The 27407-nt window shown below is 45.8% G+C and overlaps 1 protein-coding gene across 1 annotated transcript in view; it reads left to right on the top strand.

Annotated features, from left to right (window-relative positions):
• The window catches only part of HOMER2 (homer scaffold protein 2), an 83008-nt gene that overhangs the window by 14433 nt on the left and 41168 nt on the right, over nucleotides 1-27407 (top strand). Inside the window, exon 2 of the mRNA XM_058156048.1 lies at nucleotides 14770-14926. Within this exon, the coding sequence (XP_058012031.1) occupies nucleotides 14770-14926 (157 nt within the window). The remainder of the gene's footprint in view (nucleotides 1-14769; nucleotides 14927-27407) is intronic.

Genomic DNA, 27407 nt, shown 5'->3' on the forward strand with positions numbered 1-27407 from the left:
CAGTGGTGGGTTGCCCCTGGTTCGCACCGATTCTATAGAACCAGTAGTAAAACCGGCGGGAGGCTCCGCCCACTGACCTGAACATCATCAAAAGTGATCTGAGCATGTGCAGAAGCTTCTGCACATGTGCAGAGGAATGTGCACACACACAAACGGAGCGAGCAAGTGTGCACGGGCATGATGCGAACCAGTAGTAAAGGTAAGTATTTATGCTGTACATAAATACTTGTGCTCTTCAAATAACAACTGCCTACCTTGGTGGGTTTTATGATCTGATGTTTACATGATTTATTCCACTCTCTTCAAAGTTACATCCAGTGGTGAAATCTGGCTGGATCTATCCGGCTCGTGCGAACCGGAATAGCTGGCAGTGGGAGGCTCCGCCCACCTGCCGGGACGTCATTACGTCCCATTTTTTGACCTTCTGCACATGCACAGAAGAGGTGCGCGCGCTCACATTTCCGAACCGGTAGTGAAGGTGAGTGCATTTCACTGCTGGTTACATCCATCCTAAAGTAAGCAAGGAAAGCACTTTTTTTCTCCCTGGTATTTCTAGGAAAAGAGAAGCAAAGAAAAAGAAGCATCTTTCCAAGGAATGGCTTGATTCTGATCTTTGCTTGTAGTTCAGATGTCTGCCTTTTTCCCGCTCACGCTATCTTTCTCTTGGATCTCAGGTGTGGCTGGTACCTTATCAGTGATTCCGTGTTAACGTGCTGTACGAAGATCCCTAAGAGGCTTGCCTGTGAATTATAAATATGCCTCTGCATGTTCTCCCTTTCGGCCACAGGCAGCCTCACAACTCGGAGATGTGTCTGCCTTGTGCTCTGGGGGCCTCTGCTGACTTAAGCTAAGGTCAGCGGGCCTCAACCTTTTGGCCTCCGGGAACTGGTTCCATGGAGAGAGGTTTTCCCATGGACTGGAGGGGGCGTGGTTTCGCATACTGTCTGCATCCTGCGGACGGAGCTTCTTCTTGTTTGTGTGGCCCAGTTTTTGGCGTGCTGTGGACCATTGTCGGTCTATGGATTGGGGTTTGGGGTTTGGGGTCGCCTGGGCTAGGTGGTCCTGTTGTGGCCTGTTGGCTGCCAGCCCCTCCAGCAGCCGAATCAGAGGAGGGAAGGAGGCGTGGGAATCAGAGCCAGCATCAAGGCAACTTGAGAGCTCCGAGGGGGAAGAGAGAATGGAGCTGGCAGAGAGAGAGAGAGGCAGAGGCGGAGCCTGGGCTGTCAGTCAGCCCTCAGATGGAGAGTCAACAACCCCCAGGTCTGGAGGTGGCTGATGAGGAAGAGGAGGAACAGCTGTGTCCAGTGCCTGATGCGCAGATGCACAGAAGGCAGAGGAGAGGAGAGCAGTGGAAATCTATGGGCTGGTCCTTGGGACGGAAGAGCCACTGCTGCTAGTGAAGCCTGACCCTAACTCTGGCGACAAAAGGCAGGGGGCGAAGATGAATAGATGTGGCAGACAACTATTCATCTCCCTGTCGGACAGACCTGTTAGCCTGCAGTGAGAGAGAAACTTTTTGCCCGGGCTGCCGGTGCTCCTAATAAAGGAATCTCTGAATTAACTTGAGAGGGTTTTGTCGTGTTTGGGGAGGTGGGTCAGAACAGCTCCTTGCTGGAGAAGAGGAACATATGAATAGAATTTATTTATTGGCCAAGTGTGATTGGACACACAAGGAATTTGTCTTGGTGCATATGCTCTCAGTGTACATAAAAGAAAAGATACCTTCATCAAGGTACAACACTTACAACACAATTGATGGTCAATATATCAATATAAATCATAAGGATTGCCAGCAACAAGTTATAGTCATACAGTCATAAGTGGAAAGAGATTGGTGATGGGAACTATGAAACGATTAATAGTAGTGCAGATTCAGTAAATAGTCTGACAGTGTTGAGGGAATTATTTGTTTAGCAGAGTGATGGCCTTCGGGAAAAAACTGTTCTTGTGTCTAGTTGTTCTGGTGTGCAGTGCTCTATAGCGTCGTTTTGAGGGTAGGAGTTGAAACAGTTTATGTCCAGGATGCGAGTGATCTGCAAATATTTTCACGGCCCTCTTCTTGACTCGTGCAGTATACAGGTCTTCAATGGAAGGCAGGTTGGTAGCAATTATTTTTTCTGCAGTTCTAATTATCCAAGCCTCCTGCAAGTTCTAATATGGAAGCCTCCTGCAGCCCTTGTAACAGGCGGCATTACAACTCACGTAACTCCTAGTCAGCAAGGGTGAAGTTGTGGTGGTTGCGATGGTGCACAGACATTTGTTTTAAGAAATGAGTCATGCGTGCTTCTTGTCAGTCTGGCTTTGCATGAAATTGACCAGGGATCTGGGACATTGATTAAAAGCTGACAGGTTTTTTTTTTCAGGCAAAGCCCTGAGACGTAACTCACTCTCTGTCATGAGACAATCTCCTCTGACAGTGTTCTACACAACTGGAACAACATTCCCCTTAGGCGTGTAGCTCCCCCACCCCTCCCCATCTCACCCTACCTGTCTTTTAAACAGCCTTAAGGGCTGGTATTTCTTCCATCCTTTGGACTAACTGATGATGGGGTCTTTAATGATAACTTTGTCACACCTTCTGTGTTGCTTTGTCTTGTCGTGGTACTATTGTTGCTGCTTCTTCAGTTTTCCAATGGAAAGCAAAATGTTTTTAAAGGGAACCCCTCCCCCCAAAGTCCAGTTGCCTTTTGGAAAAAGCATCTTTGGGGCAACCATGAGCTGGAAGATTGAGAATCTCTGTAGAGATGCTGCTTCATCTGTTCCTAATACTAGGTAGGTAAGTCCTCGACATGCGACCGCAGTGGAGCCCAAAATTTCTGTGGTGAAGTGAGACACTTGTTCAGTGAATTTTGCGCCATTTTACGGCCTTCCTTGACCCAGTTGTTAAGGGAAGCCTTGCAATTAAGCGAACGGGGCTTCCCCTATTGACTTTCCTTGTCAGAAGGTCACAAAAGAGGGAATCCACTGGATCACAGGACACTGCAACCGTCATAAATATGAGTCAATTGCCAAGCGTCTGAATTTTAATCATGTGACCATGGGGATTTCATAAGTGTGAAAAATGGCCCCGAGTCACTTTTTTCAGTGCTGTCGTAACTTTGAACGGTCGTTAAATGAACTGTTGTAGGTCGAGGACTAGGTACCTGTAATTGTATCAATCAGTCTGATGTCTTCCGGAAGCCCACCAACCCCTTCTTCAAGGTCAAAAGCATCGATTCGTTCTCAGACTCATGCAATGGTTCCCATCCTGACCTTACCTAGGTAAAGGTAAAGGTTCCCCTCGCACATATGTGCTAGTCGTTCCTGACTCTAGGGGGCGGTGCTCATCTCTGTTTCAAAGCCGAAGAGCCAGCGCTGTCCAAAGACGTCTCTGTGGTCCTGTGGCCGGCATGACTCAACGCCAAAGGCGCACGGAACGCTGTTGCCTTCCCACCAAAGGTGGTCCCTATTTTTCTACTTGCATTTTTTTTACCTGCTTTCGAACTGCTAAGTTGGCAAAAGCTGGGAAAAGTAACGGGAGCTCACCCCGTTACACGGCAGCACTAGGGATTCGAACCGCTGAACTGCCGACCTTTCGATCCACAAGCTCCGTGTCTTAGCCATTGAGCCACCGCATCCCTCCATTATCATCATTGCGTCCCGCGACCTTACCTAGATGGTGCCTTGTATTGTCCTGACAGTTGTCGGTTGGAATATCAGCAATAGTAGAGCAGGATAAGAAGGATTGCTCATGTCAATTCAGTTTTTTTAAAAAACAAAATATGTATATGCATATTTGGGCGGAGTGCAGGGTTATTTTTAAAAACTTCACCGTTCTGTGCATTCTTCATGGGAAGGGTTGCTATGGAAATGCAAATGTACTGGTTAGCATTTTTGGCATTTTGCCTGGTTCTTAGTCCGATATTGCATTCATTCTTCGTCTAGATCCAAATAAGAAAAGTGGGTGAAGATGAGGTGATCTTAGCATTAAAACAGAAAGAGCACTGAGTTATAAATAAAAGGCCTCGGGTCTTCTTCTTTTTTTTAAAAAAAATCTTGTTTGCACCTAGCATAATTGCAACGAAGCCTGCCAAGTTTAAAACATAGTCAGCACTCCTCCAGCGTTTCTTTAAATGCCTTTCCAAAACTTGGTTTTTGCAAGAACCTCAGACAGGCAGTTGTTGGAAATGGCGTGTTTATTTATTTCTTTGAAAAACTTTCCTTAAAACTGACAGTTTCATTTAGATCGCTCCACATAATGTTCTCAGGGTCATGAAATGTGTAAAAACCTCACCGGTTAATCAAATATGAAATTGAGCTCCAACTAAGATGATTAAAGGCCTGGAAACTAAAACATATGAAGAATGATTGCAGGATTTGGGTCCGCCCAGTCTAGAGAAAAGAAGGACTAGGGGTGACATGATAGCAGTATTCCAGTATTTGAGAGGCTGCCACAAAGAGGATCAACCTATTTTCCAACGCACCAGAGGGCAGGACAAGAAACAATGGATGGAAAGTAATCAAGCAACCTGGAATTAAGGAGACACTTCCTAACATTGAGGACAATTAACCAGTGGAACAAGCTTGCCGTCAGAAGTTGTGGCTGCTTCATCACTGGAGGTTTTTAAGAAGAGACTGGACTAGGGATGGGCTGCTGGTGTTGTGGTCCATCGGCAGCCTGCGCAGCTAGCAGTGGAGTCGGCTGAGGAGGACAAGGGGCCGGTCCTGGAGTAAGGGGAAGGCCCGGAAGAGGGTTCTGCATTGGAGGCAGAGATGGGGCCAGGGCCATCTGGGAGCAATGCGCGGATTCCAGAGCCTCCAGAGGCGGACAGCAGAGAGGAAGAGGAACAGGAGGAGCCTGTTCCTAGTGCATGTATGCAAAGAGCTGCCAGAAGGCAAGAGCAGCTAAAGCAAAAAGGACGACTTGGGAGCAAGGCCAGGAGATGATTGGCCCCTCCCATAAGGCTTAAAAGAGCAGCAAGGGCTCTTGGGCTCTTTGTAGGAAAGCAACGTTGCTACATTTGTTTTGAGTCAGCATCCCTTGTTTCTGAACTTCATGGGGCTTTGCCAAGAAAGGCCTTTGGCAGGGTGCCAAAGAAGATAAAGGTTTGTGATAAGGCTGAAGGACTTTTTCTGAAGGACTTCGTTTTGGACTTAATTTGGACTAAACTGAGAATGAAGTAATTCTCAGCTGTTCTAATAAAATATGTTTCTTTAGGACTGGTTGTGTCTGGTAATAACTACTTGGGCCTAGACCACAACAGCTGGGGGTTCGCAGCGGATCGGGAGAACCTCTAGCTAAGATTCTATGCAATTCGGAGAACCCTCAAATCCCACTCCTGGCTCGCCCCGCCCACCCCGCCCCTCCCAGGAGTCCCCATGCAGCCTATTTTGGATGCCGATAAGTGCAGGGTACATGCGATGGCTCGGGGAGGGCAAAAAACAGAAAGTTCGGGAAGGCCGAAAATGGGCCCGTTTTCAACCTCCAGAGCCTGGGGAGGCCATTTTCGCCCTCCTGGAGGCTTGAGGAAAGCCTCTGGAGCCCGAGGAGGGCAATCCACCCCGCCATGGTGCAGGAGGCTGACTAGGCCATGCCCACTATGGCCACGCCCACCCAGCAACTGGGCAGAGAACCCCTTGCTAAAATTTGTGAAGTCCACCCCTGGACTGGACAGTCATTTGTCTGAATTGAGCCAGGAGTTGGAATAGACCTCCAAGTCCCTGCCAGCTCTGTTCGGGTTGATTGACAGCGTATCCTAAAATCACCTTTGCGCAGAAGATAGATCATGAAACCTAGCTTGTTCTCTGCAAAGAAACATTTTACCGTTCCACCAGTCGTTCTAATTATTTTTCAAATTTTCCAATCACCAGAATGCATCCATATATAATAAAGAACAGATGTTCTTGGCTTCGAAGAGTATACATCTGAATACCTAATCCACACTACTAATTTTGCAAAAAAAAAAAAAAGTGTACAAGAGGAAAAAAAAATAAAAGCATGAAAAATTTGTGGCATATTGAAATGTCAAGTTAAACTTGGGTAAGACTTGTGAACTCTACAGCATATGCAGGAATTGTCATTTTTCTACTGCTAAAGAGGGAGCCCTAGTGAACAATCTGTGGTCTGAGAATCAGATCTCAGCCCTCAAAAGTGTTTTTTGCTCATTCTTTCAACCCACACTTCAGCTGCTTCCCATTTCAATTAAGCACATTAAAATTAAAATTTTGTGCTGTTAAGGATAGATGGGATGGAAAAGAATGGAACAGGAGTAAGATTAGTCCAGCAGTTGGGCAAAGTTTAAGATTAAGGTAGGTTTTGCCATTTCTGTACTGACTCCATCCCATTGTCAGGGTTCCAATGCATTCTTGGCTTCTTTAAATCAGGATGTTGTATAGATCTTTATGTGTTTTCCTAGCTTTGTAATGAGCGAACGGTTCTAAATTTAGCCTCTTGTTCCACGGCTAAACATGGCGGGGGGGGAGAAGGTGATTGCTCAGAGGTGTAGTTTGCTTGCTGAAGGTCACATTCTCCGGCCTCTCGAGAGAAGAATAGAACAATGAACTCCAGGCACCTTAGGGAGCATTTTACCAGTCGGTGTAAATTAAGAGTAGATACCGAATAGTTTCCCCCCCTCCCCCACTTGTCTCAATCTCTTGGGGATGATCTTTCAGATGTCAAGATTATTTTTTATTATTATTTATTTTTGTCACACAGTATATATAAGCATGAGCATGTAATAACTATACAATATATAAGCATATATATATAGGTATGAGCATGTAATAACTATATTAATTGGATATAACGAAAGGAAACAATAGGACAGGAACGGTAGGCATGCTTGTGCTCCTATGCACGCCCCAAGATGGCCATGGTGAGGTAAAATGGGCAGTGAGAGGGTCAGGACTTAAATGCGTGCTGGGTTATAGGGGAGCAAATGGCACAAGTATATTGTGAAGTCATCGGGAAGATAATTTACATGATAGATTTGCCACAGAACCTCAGGAAATCGTCTGGCCGCTGATGTAGATTTTTTCCTCTTCATTTGTGGGATGCTGTCATGGGCACACGCATTGTCGTTTGATGTCACCCCGACCGCTGTCAGATGCCTTTGATACGACAGCCAGATCTTTCTGACACCGTTCTCTCTGTCTGCATTGACACAACCTGCTTAATCAGATCACTGAAAGATTTAGCAGCTGCATGTCTATAAAAATGGTGAGGTTGGATAGCATCAATCTTTGTCAATTTGGGTGGGGGGGGAGAAGAGGGTTAGCCTATTGAGGGAAGCTGCCCCATAGGATTCATTTATGGTTTTAGTGCAAGGGTTCATAATCTTGGTGTTATGACCAAGGCCCAAGTAGTGATTATTAAACGCAATTCAGTCCTCAACAAACTTATTTTATTAAAACAGCTGAGAATTAATCCATTCTCAGCTTAGTTCAAAACAAAATTCTTCATAACCGGTCCTTCGGCCTTATCACCAACCTTTGATGTCTTTGACAACTTGCCAAAGGCTTTTCTTGGAAGAAAACCCCACAAAGTTCAAGAGACGCTGACAAGAAGCACGGAAATCAACGTTGCTTTTCTACAAAGAACCCAACGGCTCGTTGCTGCTCTTTTAAGCCTTATGGGAGGGGCCAATAATCTTCTGACCTTACTCCCGAGTTGTCCTTTTTTCTTCAGCTGCTCTTGTCTTCTGGCAGGTTTTCGCATGTGTGCACTAGAAAGAGACTCCTCCTGTTCCTCTGCTTCTCTGCTGTCTGCCTCTGGAAGCTCCAGAGTCTGTACATCGCTTCCAGATGGTCCTGGCCCCATCTCTGCCTCCGATGCAGAGCCCTCATCCAGGCCTTCCCCTGACTCCAGTTCTGGCCCATTGCTGTCCCCTAACTCCATTGCCAGGTCCACGGGCTGCTGGCGGACCACAACACTTGGCAACTTTAAGACGTGTGAACTTCAAGACCCAGAATCCTCCAGCCATAGCAGTCATAACCTGAATTCATAACAGAAATCTGGGATTTGAAGTCCACACATGTCTTAAAGTTGCCAAGTTTGGGGGACTCCTGGTTTTAGCGTATTGTGCAAACTCAGAAACTGAGCTCATTCAGATGGAAATAAAAAAAAAAACAAAAGAGTGAAAAAGGCTACAGAAAAGGTGTACATTTTAGATTCCTCTTCCAAATCTAACTTGGGGTCCACAGAAGAAAATGGGAGTAAAGGGATAACTGCATGCTTTAGCAAAATGGCTGCTTGTTTGGCCTTTGCAATAATTTGGCGTCTTACAATCTCCCGTTTGGTCTTACATGCTACCTATCCAGAAATGCCTGAGGCAAATAATCAAGAGATTTCCCTTCCTTCCGAAATGGTTTGGGCTTTGCTTGTCTCTGCTCAGGCCTGCTAGTTGTCTGAGATAGTTCCGTAGTCACATCTTTTTGGGCCAAGGGTCCAGTTATCTCCAAGCAGCTTGCCAAAGATTGTGCTCAGAAAGGGCCAGGGGTGTAGTTTAATTTGCATTTAGATTGAATTAAATTACATGAATTAAATGCCATTAACAGGGACACATCCTGTGGCGTCTCTAGGAGTCATCTCCTCCTTCTGACACATCCCAAAGTTGTCCCCAGATTGTAATTCGGCGGCAGCTTTGGTGGAAGAGCTTGGTGTGGGTTGCCTCCAGATCCACATGACTCTGGATACTCTAATGAGGTGGTCCTAATGATTTTGGGGTGTGTGTGTGTGTCAGCATTTTGTTGATGTGCTGTATTCACAATCGGTGCTGTTGGAAGAAATGTCCATCTGGGTTCAGTTCCAAGTGGGGAGAAAGACACTGGATTCATGGAAGTCGCTTGGAAAGAAGGTTTATTGATGAACAGGATCACATGGCTTGAGATCCTGGGCAAAAAAGGACAGAGATGCTGAGAGTGCCTGGGTTTTATGCCCTCTGTTGGGCTTTGAATTTGAGCTTGTGTTCTGATTGGTTGTCAGACTCCCACGGGGCCATGCAGGGGTAACTTTGTAGGTTGTCTGTGACCCAGGCTTAGTTGAGCCCTGCTGGGTGATGATGTAATGTAAGGACTTTGGGCAATTCCTACTATGGCGCTGCCTGAAGGAGGTAGATTTTGTTATGTAGAATAGACTGGCCCAGGCCTTAAGGGCCCATTGACAAAGGTGGGAGGCTGAGTTTCTGCCTCCCTTTTAGGGGAAATATCCTGCCCTTTTAATATTTCCTAAAATATCTCATTTTTCTAGGAGAAAGGTGGGTGCTAACTTCCTACAGTGCTTTTTAAACTCTTCTAGAATTTCTCCTCTCTCAAATGACTGTTTCTCCTGAAGAAAAAAACAAAAGAGTGAAAAAGGCTACAGAAAAGGTGTACATTTTAGATTCCTCTTCCAAATCTAACTTGGGGTCCACAGAAGAAAATGGGAGTAAAGGGATAACTGCATCCTTTAGCAAAATGGCTGCTTGTTTGGCCTTTGCAATAATTTGGCGTTTTACAATCTCCCGTTTGGTCTACCTATCCAGAAATGTCTGAGGCAAATAATCAAGAGATTTCCCTTCCTTCCGAAATGGTTTGGGCTTTGCTTGTCTCTGCTCAGGCCTGCTAGTTGTCTGAGATAGTTCCGTAGTCACATCTTTTTGGGCCAAGGGTCCAGTTATCTCCAAGCAGCTTGCCAAAGATTGTGCTCAGAAAGGGCCAGGGGTGTAGTTTAATTTGCATTTAGATTGAATTAAATTACATGAATTAAATGCCATTAACAGGGACACATCCTGTATGCCTCTAGGAGTCATCTCCTCCTTCTGACACATCCCAAAGTTGTCCCCAGATTGTAATTCGGCGGCAGCTTTGGTGGAAGAGCTTGGTGTGGGTTGCCTCCAGATCCACATGACTCTGGATACTCTAATGAGGTGGTCCTAATGATTTTGGTGTGTGTGTGTGTGTCAGCATTTTGTTGATGTGCTGTATTCACAATCGGTGCTGTTGGAAGAAATATCCATCTGGGTTCAGTTCCAAGTGGGGAGAAAGACACTGGATTCATGGAAGTCGCTTGGAAAGAAGGTTTATTGATGAACAGGATCACATGGCTTGAGATCCTGGGCAAAAAAGGACAGAGATGCTGAGAGTGCCTGGGTTTTATGCCCTCTGTTGGGCTTTGAATTTGAGCTTGTGTTCTGATTGGTTGTCAGACTCCCACGGGGCCATGCAGGGGTAACTTTGTAGATTGTCTGTGACCCAGGCTTAGTTGAGCCCTGCTGGGTGATGATGTAATGTAAGGACTTTGGGCAATTCCTACTATGGCGCTGCCTGAAGGAGGTAGATTTTTGTTATGTAGAATAGACTGGCCCAGGCCTTAAGGGCCCATTGACAAAGGTGGGGGGCTGAGTTTCTGCCTCCCTTTTAGGGGAAATATCCTGCCCTTTTAATATTTCCTAAAATATCTCATTTTTCTAGGAGAAAGGTGGGTGCTAACTTCCTACAGTGCTTTTTAAACTCTTCTAGAATTTCTCCTCTCTCAAATGACTGTTTCTCCTGAAGAAAAAAAAACAGTTGTAGAAGCCTCATGTTTTTTGATCCTAAATGTTTTTGACATATTTATTACATTGCCATCCTTCGAAGGAGCTCTGCGAGTCTCATTTTATTTTATTCTCTTCCCTTAACAACCACACAACGACTTAGTTTAGGCTGACAAATGTGTCTAGCTTAGGGAATCATCCAGCGAGAATTTGTACTCCTGGTATCTCCTCCACAAGTCTGGTGCTCCGGTCATATATCTCACCGCGACGGAATACAATTTTCATTTTTTTTCATCCTTAACTACTAGATTTTTTCCCCCTATCTCCCTCCTTTCCATGCAATTTTGGGAGAGCTGATTTCAACTCTGGGATGCTTGAGGGCGAATTCCTGAAGCTTTGGTGTATTAGGACAGTGGCTGTCAAGATGGCCTGAGTCACACTTTATAAAAAAGCAGAATATGGCTTGTTTTTAATGTAGGGTCTTATGTAAATGACTCATTATTGTTTTGGGAGATAGATGAGACGTTTCCTCTGTAGTTTGATCAACACTCCATCGAGGTTTAGTAAGCATGTGTGAAGCCGATCATTTCTGTGGTTGGGAAGTTTCAAAGTTTCCTTCTGTGAGAAGATAAAAAAGCCAACACTGTTCTAGGCTGCATAAACAGAGAGATAGAATCAAGATCACGGGAAGTGTTAATACCACTTTATAATGCCTTGATAAGGCCACACTTGGAATGCTGCATCCAGCTTTGGTTGCCACGATGTAAAAAAGATGCTGAGACTCTAGAAAGAGTGCAGAGAAGAGCAACAAAGGTGATTAGGGGACTGGAGGCTAAAACATATGAAGAACGGTTGCATGAACTGGATATGTGTAGTCTTATGAAAAGAAGGACTAGGGGAGACATGATAGCAGTGTTCCAATATCTCAGGGGCTGCCACAAAGAAGATGCAGTCAGGTTATTCTCCAAAGCACCTGAGGGCAGGATAAGAAGCAATGGTTGGAAACTCATCAAGGAAAGAAGCAACTTAGAACTAAGGAGAAATTTCCTGACAGTTAGAACAATTAATCAGTGCCTCCAGAGGTTGTGAATTCTCCAAGTTTTTAAGAAAAGATTGGATAACCATTTGTCTGAAGTGGTGTAGGGTTTCCTGCCTAAACAAGGAGTTGGACTAGAAGACCTCCAAGGTCCCTTCCAACTCTGTTATTCTATTGTAAGATAAGAAACAGCGACACAATTTTCAAAGAAGACCTCATTGGCAGCCTCAAAACAGGAATTTGGGATGCAAACTGAAATGTACACTGGTACAGAGATCTGAAATGATTGCTGGTACAATAATTCACGCGGGTATGAATGCTGGGTGTTGTGACATGCCCAGTAGACTAATATAGTGAGATTTACAGTACTGTACAGGCAGTGCCATGTAGTTAGTGGATAGATTCTAAAGATAGAAACTTCGAAAAACACCAAGTTTGGCTAGCTGGATGTGTGAGCTTATTTGCATGGTGAAAGCTAAGATAAGAGAAAAGCTGCATTCATGCTAAGCCTTAGAAATTAATGAAGATAATCTTACAGAAGTAAGGAAGCAGGGGGATAGCTGCAGTTCAAAGAAATTGTAAATTCATAAGCAGCTGGGAGTTTGAAATAAGAGAGCCAGAGCTGACGTATTTGTCTGTGGCATTTGGTATTTCTTAATCTCGTGGGAAATATTAAAAAACCCCACAACCATTGGAGTCTCGGGTGTAGGCATGTCCTGGAAGGAACCAAAGTCTTTGATGATGTCTCAAAATACAGGTAGTCCTCAATTTACAACCACAATTGAGCCCAAAATTTCTGTTGCTAAGTGAAACATTTGTTAAATAATTTTTGCTCCATTTTATGCCTTTTTTCTTTTTTTGAAATTTTTGAAATTGATTTTCTATTAATTACATTTCTTAGTGCTTAATGTTGGCTGGGTATTTAGTTTGCTTAGCGATATAGATTACATTCTTAATCTCCACCCCATTTTTCCAACCACTGACAAAATTAGTTCCATGATTGATAGTATTCTGTGTCTTCTTTCCGTTTGATTTTCAGTGTCAGTCTATCCATATCTGCACAGTCCAGTATCTTCTTAATTATCTCTTCGTCTCAATGTTATGACTTTTCTTGACACAGCTGTTAAGTGAATCACTGCAGTTGTTAATCCAAAGGTGCTTTTTTGAAGAGGCAACTGGACTTTCTGGTTATTCTTTCAAGACGTTTCGCTTCTCATCCAAGAAACTTCTTCAGCTGTGAGAAGCTTCTTGGATGAGGAGTGAAACGTCTTCAAAGAAGAAACCAGAAAGCCCAGTTTGTTTATTTATTTATTTATTTATTTATTTATTTAATTAAACTTTTATACCGCCCTTCTCCCGAAGGACTCAGGGCGGTGTACAGCCTTCATATAAAACAATTAATATACACACTAAAATAACAATTAAAAAACTTATTCAATAAAAGGCCGAAATTAAAACCGTCCAATTGACCATTTAAAATACCCCATAAAATTACAATTAAAAATTTAAAATTTAAAATATAGAGTTTAAAAATCAGGCCAGTCCCGCTTGAATAAATAAAGAAGTTTTCAGTTCCCGGCGAAAGGTCCGAAGGTCAGGCAATTGGCGTAAACCGGGGGGAAGTTTGTTCCAAAGAGTAGGTGCTCCCACAGAGAAGGACCTTCCCCTGGGGGCCGCCAGCCGACATTGCTTGGCGGACGGCACCCTGAGAAGTCCCTCTCTGTGAGAGCGCACGGGTCGGTGGGAGGCATGTGGAAACAGCAGGTGGTCCCGTAAGTACCCGGGCCCTAAGCCATGGAGCGCTTTAAAGGTGGTAACCAAAACCTTGAAGCGCACCCGGAAGACCACAGGTAGCCAGTGCAGACTGCGCAGGAGTGGTGTTACCAGGGAGCAATGTGGTGCTCCCTCAATCACCCGCGCAGCTGCATTCTGGACTAACTGAAGTCTCCGAGTGCACTTCAGGGGTAGCCCCATGTAGAGAGCATTGCAAGAATCCAGGCGAGAAGTGACGAGAGCATGAGTGACCGTGCATAAGGCATCTTTTGAAGAAGCACCTTTGGAACAACCATGACCTGGATGTTGTGTCTTGCCCGCCCTCAGAGCAGCCAGGGCCTTCTTACCTGCTCCCGAACACTGAGGAATGTATGCCTCCCGGCCCAAGTCCTGGCTCCATGCCCACACAAACTGCAGAAGAAGGAGCACCTCCCGGCCCCAGCCCTGGCTCCATGCCCAGGCAAACGGAGCAGCTAGACCCCTCCCCCTCCTCCACAGCATGTGAGCCTGAGGAGGGTTTATTCCCAACAGCTGATTGGAGTGACCCTCGCATGAGAAGATTGGAGAGGCGGAGGCAACAGAAGGAAGGGAGGGGCAGGCCTTAATGAGTGCTGAGTCATGGAGCCACACCCCATGGCCTATATAAAGGATCTGCTTTCTGGCAGTCTCTGAGTCAGGCAAAGTCGAACTTATCTTGCTGAAGTCACTTACTGGTCTCCTGCCTGCTCTGAGGACTTTGCTAGGACTTTGGGCAGAGCTGCAGGGGCACGCCTGATTCGGATTTCCCTGACCCGGCCGTCAGCGGAGGAGTGGGACACGACACTGGATGACTGAGAATCTCCATAGACATCCGCCGTTATTAAGTTAGTAACAAGGTTGTTAAGTGAATGTGGTTTCTCCATTGACTTTGGTTGTCAGAAGGTCGCATAAGGGGATCACGTCAGTGGTGGGTTGCTCCTGATTCTGTCCGGTTCTTGAGAACCGATAATAAAAGTGGCGGGAGGCTCCGCCCACCCGCCCTGATGTCATATTTGGCGATCTGCGCATGCACACGTGTGCGCTCCTGTTGCAAACTTGGTCGTAAAGGTAAGTAGAACCCACCCCTGGATCACAGGACCCCAGGATAGTGCAACCGTCATAAATGTGAGTCAGTGGCCAACCATCTGAATTTTAATCACGTGACCATGGGGATGCTGCAATGGCCATAAGTGTGAAAAACGGTCATAAGTCCCTTTTCTCAGTGCCACCGTGACTTTGAGCGGTCATGAAATGAACTGTTTTAAGTCAAGGACTACCTGTGGAATCATTGGCTCTTTTGCTTTTGCTCCTGAGTTTTTATTTTATTGTCTCCTTCCCATATTTTAGGGTTGACGTAGCCCACATTCCTTGTTCAGAGTGTAGGACCGCAGGCATTTTCATCTGTCACAAACTCATTCTGCATTCCATTTCTCCTGTCCCTCCCTCTTCCAGGGAACAGCCCATCTTCACCACGAGAGCACATGTCTTTCAAATTGACCCTACCACCAAGAAGAACTGGGTCCCTGCAAGCAAACAAGCTGTGACCGTTTCCTACTTCTATGACGGCACTAGGAACAGCTATCGAATAATCAGTGTGGATGGAACCAAGGTAAACCAGTTCACCTCCCGCGTGCTTTGTAGAACTGAGGATACCACTTGGTTGGGGCCACTTGTACATAATGGGAGTCGCATGTACTAGGGATAGAATTAAGATCAATCTAGGATAGAATAGAATAGTATAGAATAGAATAGTATAGAATAGAATAGTATAGAATAGAATACTGTAGAATAGGATAGGATAGGATAGGATGCTGTAGGATAGAAAAGAATAGAATAGAATAGAATGCTGTAGGATAGGATAGGATAGGATAGGATAGGATAGGATAGGATAGGATAGGATAGGATAGGATGCTGTAGGATAGAAAAGAATAGAATAGAATAGAATAGAATAGAATAGAATAGAATAGAATACTGTAGAATAGGATAGGATAGGATAGGATAGGATGCTGTAGGACAGGACAGGATGGATAGGATGGGACAGGACAGGATAGGATAGGATAGGATAGGATAGGATAGGATGCTGTAGGATAGAAAAGAATAGAATAGAATAGAATAGAATAGAATAGAATAGAATAGAATAGAATAGAATAGAATAGAATAGAATAGAATAGAATGCTGTAGGATAGGATAGGATAGGATAGGATAGGATAGGATAGGATAGGATAGGATAGGATAGGATGCTGTAGGATAGAATAGAATAGAATAGAATAGAATAGAATACTGTAGAATAGGATAGAATACTGTAGAATAGGATAGGATAGGATAGGATAGGATAGGATAGGATGCTGTAGGATAGAATAGAATAGAATAGAATAGAATAGAATAGAATAGAATAGAATAGAATAGAATAGAATAGAATAGAATGCTGTAGGATAGGATAGGATAGGATAGGATAGGATAGGATAGGATAGGATAGGATAGGATGCTGTAGGATAGAATAGAATAGAATAGAATAGAATAGAATACTGTAGAATAGGATAGGATAGGATAGGATAGGATGCTGTAGGATAGAATAGAATAGAATAGAATAGAATAGAATAGAATAGAATAGAATAGAATGCTGTAGGATAGGATAGGATAGGATAGGATAGGATAGGATAGGATAGGATAGGATAGGATAGGATAGGATAGGATAGGATAGGATAGGATAGGATAGGAAGCTGTAGGATAGAATAGAATAGAATAGAATAGAATAGAATAGAATTCTTTATTAGCCTTGTGATTGGACACACAAGGAATTTGTCTTTGGTGCATAAGCTCCCATTATAGATAAAAGACCAGACTAAGTCTGTCTGTTATTAACACAGCTGCTTGCAATTACTGAAAGTTCAAGTCCCACCAGGCCCAAGGTTGACTCAGCCTTCCATCCTTTATAAGGTAGGTAAAATGAGGACCCAGATTGTTGGGGGCAATAAAAGTTGACTTTGTATATAATATACAAATGGATGAAGACTATTGCTTAACATAGTGTAAGCCGCCCTGAGTCTTCGGAGAAGGGCGGGATATAAATTCAAATTAAAAAAAAAAGATGTAAGTGATGAATCCATAGAAATCTATTATTATAAATATAAATAAACATATAATTATAAATGAGACCACACTGGGAATACTGCATCAAGTTTTGGTTGCCACAATATAAAAAGGATGTTGAGACTCTAGAAAGAGTGCAGAGAAGAGCAACAAATGTTATTAAGGGACTGGAGGGCTAAAACATATGAAGGACGGTTGCAGGAATTGGATATGTCTAGTTTAATGAAAAGAAGGATGAGGGGTGAGATGTTAGCAGTGTTATCTCAGGGGCTGCCAGAAAGAACAGGGGCTCAAGCTAGTCACCAAAGCACCTGAAAGCAGAACAAGGAGCAATAGATGGAAATCCATCAAGGAGAGAACCAACCTAAAACTAAGAGAAATTTCTGGACAGTGAGAACAATTAATCAGTGGAACAACTTGCCTCCAGAAGTTGTGGGTGCTCCAACACTAGAAGTTTTTAAGAAGAGATTGGACAACCATTTGTCTGAAATGGTATAGAGTCTCCTGCTTGAGCAGGGGGTTGGACTAGAAGACCTCCAAGGTTCCTGCCAACTATGTTATTCTCTTACATATTGTACCTGGATTTGTTTTTAAACCATTAGTAGGGTTTATCCATGTTTCAGGTCCCTGGATGTTGTATAACTGAGAAGACATTGTATTTCGTGAAAAGGGAGGTAGCCAATGAAACAGAAGTAGAGCGCTAGGAAGGGCCCCATGAAAACCACTGAATGAGTTCTACCTTTTTAACACCAGTGCTCAGGAAAATAATGCAATATAACACATTGCCAAAAGCTATAATCTACAGTTGCTTTTGTGCGTGGCCAATGATGTTTCAGCAATGTGTTTGTGTTTGGAAGTAAAAGGGATGTGATGGCTCAGTGGCTAAGACGCTGAGGTTGTCATTTGAAAGGTTGGCAGTTCAATGGTTCGAATTCCTAGTGCCGCATAACGGAGTGAGCTCCCATTACTTGTCCCAGCTTCTGCCAACCTAGCAGTTCGAAAGCACGTAAAAAATGCAAGTAGAAAAATAGGGACTACCTTTGGTGGGAAGGTAACAGCGTTCTGTACGCCTTTGGCATTGAGACACGCCGGCCACATGAGACATCTTTGGACAGCACTGGCTCTTCGGCTTTGAAACGGAGATGAACACCGCCCCCTAAAGTCGGGAAGAGACTAGCGCATATATTCCTTTATCTTTGGAACCTTTACCTTTAGAAGCAAAGGTCTCTTCTGTCCTCTTTAAATGGGATAATTGGAGCTTATTCATTTCCCCCCTTTTTTTCTTCTCAATACACAAATCTTAATTTACTGGGGATCAGGCTTGAGGCAACTTCTCTGTTTTTGGTTTTGTTTTTTTTCTTATTGTAACTGTCAACTGGGTGTGGAAAACCTGGAAGCTTTCAGTTTCGGGTTTTCCCAGCTGTGCCAACATGACATCTCTAATAAATGGGAACTTGGAGGAACCTCAAGCCTCAGAGCTATATTTCATTGAGGGTGTTCCTTGGAACCCTGACAGCTAGATTCATTTAACAACCAGGGTGCTAGCTTTTCAACTGCAGTGATTCACTTAACAACTGTGGCAAGAAAGGTTGTAAAATGGGGCAAAGCTCACTTAACCAGTGTCTCACTTAACAACAGAAATTTTGGGCTCAAATAAATAAAATCAATTGTGGTCGTAAGTCGAGGACTACCCGTAGTTCAGTTTCTTGTAGAGAACAGGAATTCATCGCAAGTAAGCTTGCGATAAATCTTTATACCCACTTGAACTGTCTGGATCGCCTGATTTTCCTTGAGCTTGTCCCACCTAATCTAGAGGTTTTCTAAAAGCGGATAGTTGCTTTCTGAGAATGATAATAGAAGTGGGCTGGATTATTTATGTAATGTATTACTGTAAGTTTTGGCGGGAGTTTTAGGCGGGAAATATCTCGTCTCTGATTGGATGCAGCCTCAGGCTGAAGTGTATATAAGGAGAGGTTTTTCTCCAGAGTTTTGCTGGGTCACCCGTTAATAAAGAGCTGTTGTCACTAACCTGGTCTCCTGCCTCGTCAATACCCAAACATAACATTGGCGACGAAGGTGGGATCTTGAGGCAGAGTACCAGAACAGAGCTGAACTCACTACGAGAATCAAACCCAGCAAGGTGATGGTGAATGCAGCGATGACCGGCTACACGCCACCCACTCCGTTTGACCCTGCCCAGGAGACATGGGGAATATATGACCCGTTTGAAAGTTTCCTGGAGGCAAACGAGCTACAGGAGTCTCCGACAACCGCAAACGGGCTTACTTCATAAGCCACTGTGGGTCCGCAGTCATCGCCGTCGCAGAAGCCCTAGCGGAGCCAACACCGCTACACTCCGTGTCGTGGCAGACCCTTCAGACCCTCCTGAAGAATCACTCGCACCAGCCCCGCCCAAATACGCTCGACGGTACGAGTTTGGGGAGCGAGGCAACAAGAAGCGAGTCTATCAGCGACTACATGGCAGCCCTGAGACAAGCCTCCAAGCATTGCAGTACCGCGATCTGGACGAAGAGCTGCTGGAACAACTTATACGGGGGGTCAGAGACATCCGTTTGAGGAGACGGTTGCTAGCCAAGAGCAACCTGACATTGGCAAACGCTCTGGACGAAGCCAGAGCCCATGAGATGTCCAACCATGCAGCAGACACCTTACAAAAGCGACTCACGCCGATGGCGGGCGCAAAGCCGAGCACAGTCCACCACGAAGAAACCTATCGTGAGTCAACCAGCGAAGAGGAGGAAGAAGTCCACTACACCGGAAAATCGACAAGGGAAGACCCGGAGGAATGCGGAAGTTGCGGGCGACATCAGCGCCAAAGATGTAAGTTCAGGGCGCCATTTGCGGCGGTGTGAAAGGAAGGGCACCTGGCTCAAGTCTGCCGAGCACCCCAACCTTCCGCCGAAAATTCAAATCGCCAATCAGAGCGGCTCTGAGTCAGAGATGCAAACCCCACATTCCCGCCGAATTTCAAACCAGCCAATCAGAGCGAGATCGGCAAGGCGACCGCGATTGGCCAGGAAAGAAAGAGCGCGAAGTCAAACCGAATGACTGTTACCATAGACCACGCAGCTACCCGCATCAAGAAAAGATCTTCACAAACCCGACAATTGAAGGCGTACCGTGCCGACTGGAAGTAGACACAGGATCAGCTATCACAATCATGTCCTGGGACACTTTTGTGAAAGCCTTGCCGCACATCGCAAAGCGCAAGCTACAGAAACAACGGCTCCGGGTGCAGGATTACCAGGGCAACCGCATCCCTGTTCGAGGGACAACGACCGTCGAGGTCAAGTACGGGACATACGAAAAGACCCTGCCCATCACGTTAGTCGAGGGAACCTTGCCCAGCTTGCTGGGGCTAGACTGGTTCCGGGCGTTGGGAATGGGGGTGACTGGCGTCCACCGGAGCGGATGCAACCTGCAAAACGCCCTAATGGAGGAATTCGCAGACGTATTCGAGGACCGTTTAGGCAAGTACAAGGGGACCCCTATCTCCTTCAATTTAGACCCCCAAATAGCTCCCATTAGGTTAAAGGCAAGGAGGGTTCCTTTGCACTCAAACCTAAAATCGACAAAGAGTTAGATAAATTAGTCAGCCAGGGATACTAGTGCCAGTTGACCATGCCAAATGGGAGACGCCAATCGTCACCCTATAAAACCAGACGGGTCCATAAGAATTTGCGCTGATTACAAGGCTACCTTGAACAAAGCATTGCAAAAGAGCGCCTACCCAGTTCCAGTAGTGCAACACTTATTGCACTCACTAGGCACGGACAAGTTTTGCCAAATTAGACTTGGCACAAGCGTACCAACAGCTACCCGTAGATGCTAGCACAGCTGAAGCCCAGACCATTGTAACGCACCGGGTGCCTTTAAATGCACCCGTTACAGTTCGGGTGAGTGTAGCCCTGGGCTATTCCAAAATTTGATGGAGCGACTCCTACAAGGGTTACCAGGAGTCGTGCCCTATTTCGATGATGTGTTGGTATCAGGGAAGATTTAAGAGAACTGGGGAAGCGATTAAGGAAAGTTTTGGCCATTTTAGGTCGGCAGGATTAAAAGTCAAAGCAAGCAAGTGTCAGATAGGGTCGAATCTGTTGAATTTTTGGGCTATAGAATAGACAAAAAAGGGATTCACCCCACTGAGAGCAAAGTCAAGGCGATAAAGAGAGCCCCAGCACCCAAAAACAAGACAGAACTCCAGGCTTTCCTGGGTCTGGTAAACTTTTATGCCGTGTTTTTAAGAGACAAGGCAACCGTTGCTGAACCGCTGCATAAATTGCTTGGAAAAACACTGTTTGGTCTTGGGGAAGTCAGAGAATAGGGCATTTGAGGCAGTAAAAAGTTTGCTATCAAGCGATAGCCTCTTAATACAATACAACAACAGACTGCCGTTAGTATTGGTTTGTGATGCGTCCCCCTATGGAGTAGGAGCTGTACTTAGCCACAGACTCCCAAACGGCACTGAAGCCCCTATAGCATTCTATTCACGAACGATGTCCCGGCTGAGAGGAATTACAGCCAGCTAGATAGGAGGCTCTCGCAATAGTGTCAGGGTGAAAAATTTCACGAATACGCTTTTGGGCGAGATTTCGAAATTGTCACTGATCACAGACCGCTATTGGGGTTACTGGCTGGCGACCGCCCAACGCCAGTAGCACTCTCACCTAGACTGACCAGATGGACTATTTTTTTGGCCGCATACTCCTACAAGCTGCAGCATCGGCCTGGAAAGGAGCTGGGGCATGCGGACGCATTGAGCAGATGCCCATTGCCAGGGGAAATCGAGGGCCCCACCCCGGGCACACCCGTTCTACTAATTGACTCTTTGGACTCTGGGCCAGTCACATCGCAGGAAGTGGCTCGGCCTCCTACCGGACGTTGTTTTAAGGACTGTAATAGGTTGGGTTCAAGGGATGGCCGCTGCACCGGGCGACGTTTAAGGAGTTTGTAAAGAAAAAGGGAATTGTCTGTGCAAGGGGTGCCTGCTCTGGGGGATAGGGTGGTAGTTCCAGAGAAGCTGAGGAAAAAGTCCTGGAACTCCTGCATGAGGGTCACCCAGGAATTGTGAGGATGAAGGTTTGGCTAGGAGCTATGTCTGGTGGCCCCTAATGGACAGGGAAATCAGTGACAGGGTTGGCCGATGCCAAGTATGTCAGGAATCCAGACCACTACCACCACGGCCCCAGTGTTGGAGTGGGAGAAACCCCAAGGCCCTTGGTCCCGCATACACATTGATTTTGCCGCCCTTCCACGGCCAAACATTTCTAATTGTGGTGGATGCATTCTCCAAATGGCTGGAGATCATCTAATGAAATCCACAACCGCGGGAGCTGTCATCTCAGCACTAAAACACCTTTTCGCCACGCACGGGCTACCGGACACCCTCGTGTCCGATAACGGCCCACAGTTCACCGCAGCATTATTTGAAGGGTACCTGGCTGAAGAGGGCATCCGACATGCCCTCTCAGCGCCGTTCCACCCTGCGTCGAACGGCCTTGCTGAACGATTTGTTCGGAGTGCGAAAGAAGCGCTATCACGAAGCGGCCCCGGCGATTGGCAGGCACAAATCGACGCATTCCTAACCGTCCAACACAGGACCCCCTGTGTGGCCACCGGCCGCAGCCCAGCCGAGCTATTAATGGGGCGGAAGCTACGGTGCCCGCTAGACCGGCTACACCCGAACTACGTACAGGACGGGTTCAAAACAAAACCAGATAGAATCCGAGAGTTAAACATAGGAGACTCGGTGTGGGCCCATAATTACAGCGACGGCCCTAACTGGAAGAGAGGGATAGTCATAGACAAAACGGGCCCCAAATCTTATCTAGTGGAACTAGACGATGGCAGAGTCTGGAGGCGCCACATAGATCAATTAAGAAACAGATTGAGCGATAAGGCAGAATTAGGCGAGACCAGCCCTGACTATGATTTAATTAACCCCACAGCTGACTGGAGCCGAGAACAAACAGGAAGCGTAAGCAAAGAACTAAACAGAGACTTATCTGAGTCAGGCGAGGTCCAGCGACACCCTCCGGTCCCTCTAGAGGACAGCAGGTCCGAGCGGGCGAATAATCCAGGGCCGGATGGCCGGGAGGAGGAGCTCAGAGGAACGAAAAGTCCCTCCGGCAGGCTCGACTCAACTCCAGAAAGTGAACTGCGCAGGTCCGGGAGAGTCAGGAGACGCCCCACGTACCTGCAGGACTACGTAGAGAAATAATATGCAAATATTGGCAAAGTGCCTTCTGGGAGGGAAGGAGTGTAATGTATTACTGTAAGTTTTGGCGGGAGTTTTAGGCGGGAAATATCTCGTCTCTGATTGGATGCAGCCTCAGGCTGAAGTGTATATAAGGAGAGGTTTTTCTCCAGAGTTTTGCTGGGTCACCCGTTAATAAAGAGCTGTTGTCACTAACCTGGTCTCCTGCCTCGTCAATACCCAAACATAACAATTTAGATTACGCATGAAAAGTTTTAATAGTATTTATGTGCACGGGATTCTTTGAATATTATGATTTATACGGTTGGGAGTCTTGTGTGAACATGACGGCAGATCAAATTAACAAATCAATAAACACACGTGACGAGTTCATACACTGTAAAAAAAATGCAGGACCAACAATTTAGGGTGGTAGCTTTTGGCAAGATCTCTGGATGTTGTTTGCAACCATAATTTGCCCGCTGCTGAATCCAGTGACACCAGGATCCGTGGTGGGTTTCAAATTTTTTTACTACCGGTTCTGTGGCTGTGGCTTGGTGGGCGTGGCAGGGGAAGGATACTGTAAAATCTCCATTCCCTCCCCAATCCAGGGGAAGGTTATTGCAAAATCCCCATTCCTTCTCAATCAGCTGGGACTCGGGAGGCAGAGAATAGATGGGGGTGGGGCCAGTCAGAATTTTTACTACTGGTTCTCCGAACTACTCAAAATTTCCACTACCAGTGCTCCAGAACTGGTCAGAACCTGCTGAAACCCACCTCTGACCAGGATTATGGGATTTAGGGTGAAATATGTATAAATGTGGAACACAGAACACAGTTCACCAGATGATCTTTTTATTGTAGGGTGTTCATGTTTTTGACGATAGTTATTTGTCTTCTGCACAATTTTGTTTCCAAGCTGGGGACCAAATAGGCTGAGAATCAGTTTCCAGGTTACCTTTGGCTAACCAAATGATGCAACCGGTAGGCAATCTCTTAATGCAAAATAATTGCTCTCCGTATACTTTGGCAGCCAGATTCGGTCTGGTAAAAGCAGTGATATAGGGAGGGATTAAATAAGAATGTTGCTTTTTTGATTTTGGAGAACCGAGTTGTATTTTGCTGCTGTACATATGTGTTTACATTGGCTTCTGACCAGTGGTGGGTTTCAAATTTTTTTACTACTGGGGAGTACCCACCCCAAAGAGGCTCACTCGATCCTTACTATAAATTGGGGTGTTTCTAGCCCCAAATAAAGTTTTCCCTTTTTCCCCAAACATATTTGGAAGCCATTGCAGAACGAATAAACGTTTCTTCCGTTGACCATTTTATTATAACTGCTATGTTTGTGATTTGTAGTTGTGGCTTTCTTTTTTTTCTTTAAATCTCTCCCACACTGCTTGCTTTTATTATTTATAATGTTTGGTGTTATTGTGGTCTATTTTTAATGAATTCATTTACCCACCAGGAAGCTTTGACTCTTAGGTGGTCTAGAAATCTGTTAAATAAATACATGAACAGCGTCTGGTTGTTCATTCGGCCTGTAGCACGCAGTCAAGGGTGGTTTAATCCTCCTTTCACCAGCTGTGGTCCTGAAGGAAGCATTCCTGCCCTCGTCTTATTAGCTTCAGAGAAGAAGAAGAAAAAAAAAGCCCCAGAACAAATATGCATGTTGCCTTTAATAACCTCATCCCTAGGTAGTTGGTTAGAAGTACGCTGCGCTAGTGCAAAATGCAGAGCTGCGTTTGCACAAGTCAAGATCCTTCTGTACCAGAGGTGGGTATTCAGCAGGTTCTGACCAGTTCTGGAGAACCGGTAGCAGAAATTTTGAGTAGTTCAGAGAAACTGCAGCGGAAATTTTGAGTAGTTCAGAGAACCGGTAGCAAAAATTTTGAGTAGTTCAGAGAACCGGTAGCAGAAATTTTGAGTAGTTCAGAGAACCGGTAAATTCCACCTCTGACTGGTCCCGCCCCCATCTATTCTCTGCCTCCCGAGTCTCAGCTGATCAGGAGGAAATGGAGATTTTACAGTATCCTTCCCCTGCCATGGCCACCAAGCCATGTCCACCAAGCCACGCCCACGCCCACCAAGCCACACCCACAGAACTGATAGTAAAAAATTTTTGAAACCCACCATTGTTCAGTACGTCTTCCTCCTGGTTGGATTTCAACAACAAGGGCCAGAAAAAAGAGTTATATAGGTTTGCATTTTTTAAAAAAACAAAAAACTATCAGGACAATTGCACTGGGTGTGCGAAAGTACCCGATCATGACAATTAACTGCACGATGTTAAGAGAAAAGTACAGATCAGCTCATTACAATTAACCTAGATTGGTATCCCTCCAGAATAACGGTGACCCAGAAGAATGAAGGTCGATGGAGCATCAGCAGTTCTCTTCTTGTTTCCTCAAGAGGAATGCGAAGGTTGGATTTTGCAGGAGCTTCTCCTTTTTGTTGAAGTAAGCAACTTGCAAAGCTGAAGAGTGTAGGGAGGGTTGCCTCGACTGCTTTTCAGTTTGCTTCAGATTAGGACATGTGGTGGCGCAGTGGTTAGAATGCAGTATTGTAGGCTCATTCTGCCGACTGTCATGAGTTCGATCGTGACCAGTTTATGGTTGACTCAGCCTTCCATTCTTCCAAGGTTGGTAAAATGAGGACCCGGGTTTGTGGGGGCAATACTCTGACACAGTAAACTAGTGCCCTCGCAACCAGTAGTGGGATTCAAATAATTTAACAACGGGTTCGCCCAGGGTTAGGTTGGCGGTCATGGGAAGTGTGGCCCATCCCCATCCTCCAGCTCTGTCACACATGCGGGATAAGCCTCATGCGATGGCCAACCTGACTCTGGACGAACCAGTTGTTAAATTAACACACACACACCCCTGCTATCAAAGTGGATCCTGGGCACTGCACTGCAATGGAGAAACAGGCAAGGGAGAGGCCGGCACAAGGGAAGGAGGAGGAGCAGGGAGATGAAGAGGGAATAGCGGCCTTCTCCTTTCCTCATGCCAGCCGCTCCGTTGCCGTTTCTCCATTGCAGTGCAGTGCAGCGCCCAGGATCCACTTTGATAGCGTATGTATGTGTGTGTGTGTGTATGTAATTTAACAACCGGTTGGCCCAAACCAGTGTGAACCGGCTGAATCCCACCACTGTCCCCAAACTTTTGGACACCAGGAACCAGTTCCATGGAGAAATTTTTTTTCTGCGGACTGGAGGAGGTGTGGTTTTGTGTGCTGCCTGCGTCCCATGGATGTGGCTTCATTTGTTTGCGCGGACCGGTTTCTGACATGCTGCGGACTGGTGCCACTCCACCGACCAGAGGTTGGGGACTCCTGTTGTAAACCACATAAAGGTAAAGGTAAAAGTTCCCCTCGCACATATGTGCTAGTCGTTGCCAACTCTAGGGGGCGGTGCTCATCTCCGTTTCAAAGCCGAAGAGCCAGCGCTGTCCGAAGACGTCTCCGTGGTCATATGGCCGGCATGACTCAACGCCAAAGGCACACGGAATGGTGTTACCTTCCCACCAAAGGTGGTCCCTATTTTGCATTTTTTAGGTGCTTTCAAAACTGCTAGGTTGGCAGAAGCTGGGACAAGTAACGGGAGCTCACCCCGTTGCACGGCAGCACTAGGGATTCAAACCGCTGAGCTGCCGACCTTTCAATCAGCAAGCTCAACGTCCTAGCCCCTGAGCCACCACATCCCACATAGAGAGGGCTATAAAGTATAAAAGTCTAGATGCTATTGCTAATGCTGTTTTAAAAAGGAGGCATAGTATACATCTCTGTGCAAAGTCATATCCAAGGGGTGGGGTATATTTGTACTCTGCTGTACAGTTGCAACGGATAGAGGGTGTTGAGTTGGCAGGCCTGGGATGTGCCAAGTGAGAATGTGTAAAGACCTTTGACGGATCAGATTCAGCACTTCCTAGATTGATTTTGTACTTGTGAGATCTTACTCTGCTTTCTTCCCTCCCCTCTCTCACTTTGCGTACCAGCCACAGTGTCTCGTTTCTCCACACGATGGAGGAAGCTTTGGAATAGTCTTTTCCTCTGCAAAGACATTCATTGTTCACTGTTATAACTCACTGGCATTGCGCTGTGGGAACAGTCATCTGATTTTCAACCCATAATGGCCCTTGCTGGAAGCCAACCAGAGTTGGGTATTCAGCAGGTTCTGAGCAGTTCTGGAGAACCAGTAGTGGAAAGTTTGAGTAGTTTGAAGAAGCGGTAAATACCACCTCTGAGTGGCCCCGCCCCCATCTATTCTCTGCCTCCCGAGTCCCAGCTGATCGGGAGGAAATGGGGATTTCCTCTGGACTGGAGAGGGAATGGAGATTTTACAGTATCCTTCCCCTGCCACGCCCACCAAGCCACACCCACCAATCCATGCCATGCCCACCAAGCCACACCTACCAAGCCATGGGACTCGGGAGGCAGAGAATAGATGGGGGCGGGGCCAGCCAGAGGTGGTATTTACCGGTTCTCCGAACTATTCAAAATTTCCACTACCGGTTCTCCAGAACTGATCAGAACTTGCTGAATACCACCTCTGGATCAGTCCTCACACTTACAACTGTGGTCATATGATCAAAAGTCAGGCACTTGACAACCAGCAAGCCCCTGGCATTTTACAAAGGTTGCAGTGTCCAGAGGCCATTTGTGACCTTCTTAAGGAGGTTCCTTACAAGTGAAGTCAATAGGAGAAGTTGTATTTTATTTTATTTATTTTATTTTATTTTTATTTGCATTTATATCCCGCCCTTCTCCGAAGACTCAGGGCGGC

The sequence above is a fragment of the Ahaetulla prasina genome, chromosome 13 (assembly GCF_028640845.1).
Source record: "Ahaetulla prasina isolate Xishuangbanna chromosome 13, ASM2864084v1, whole genome shotgun sequence".
Taxonomy (NCBI): domain Eukaryota; kingdom Metazoa; phylum Chordata; class Lepidosauria; order Squamata; family Colubridae; genus Ahaetulla; species Ahaetulla prasina.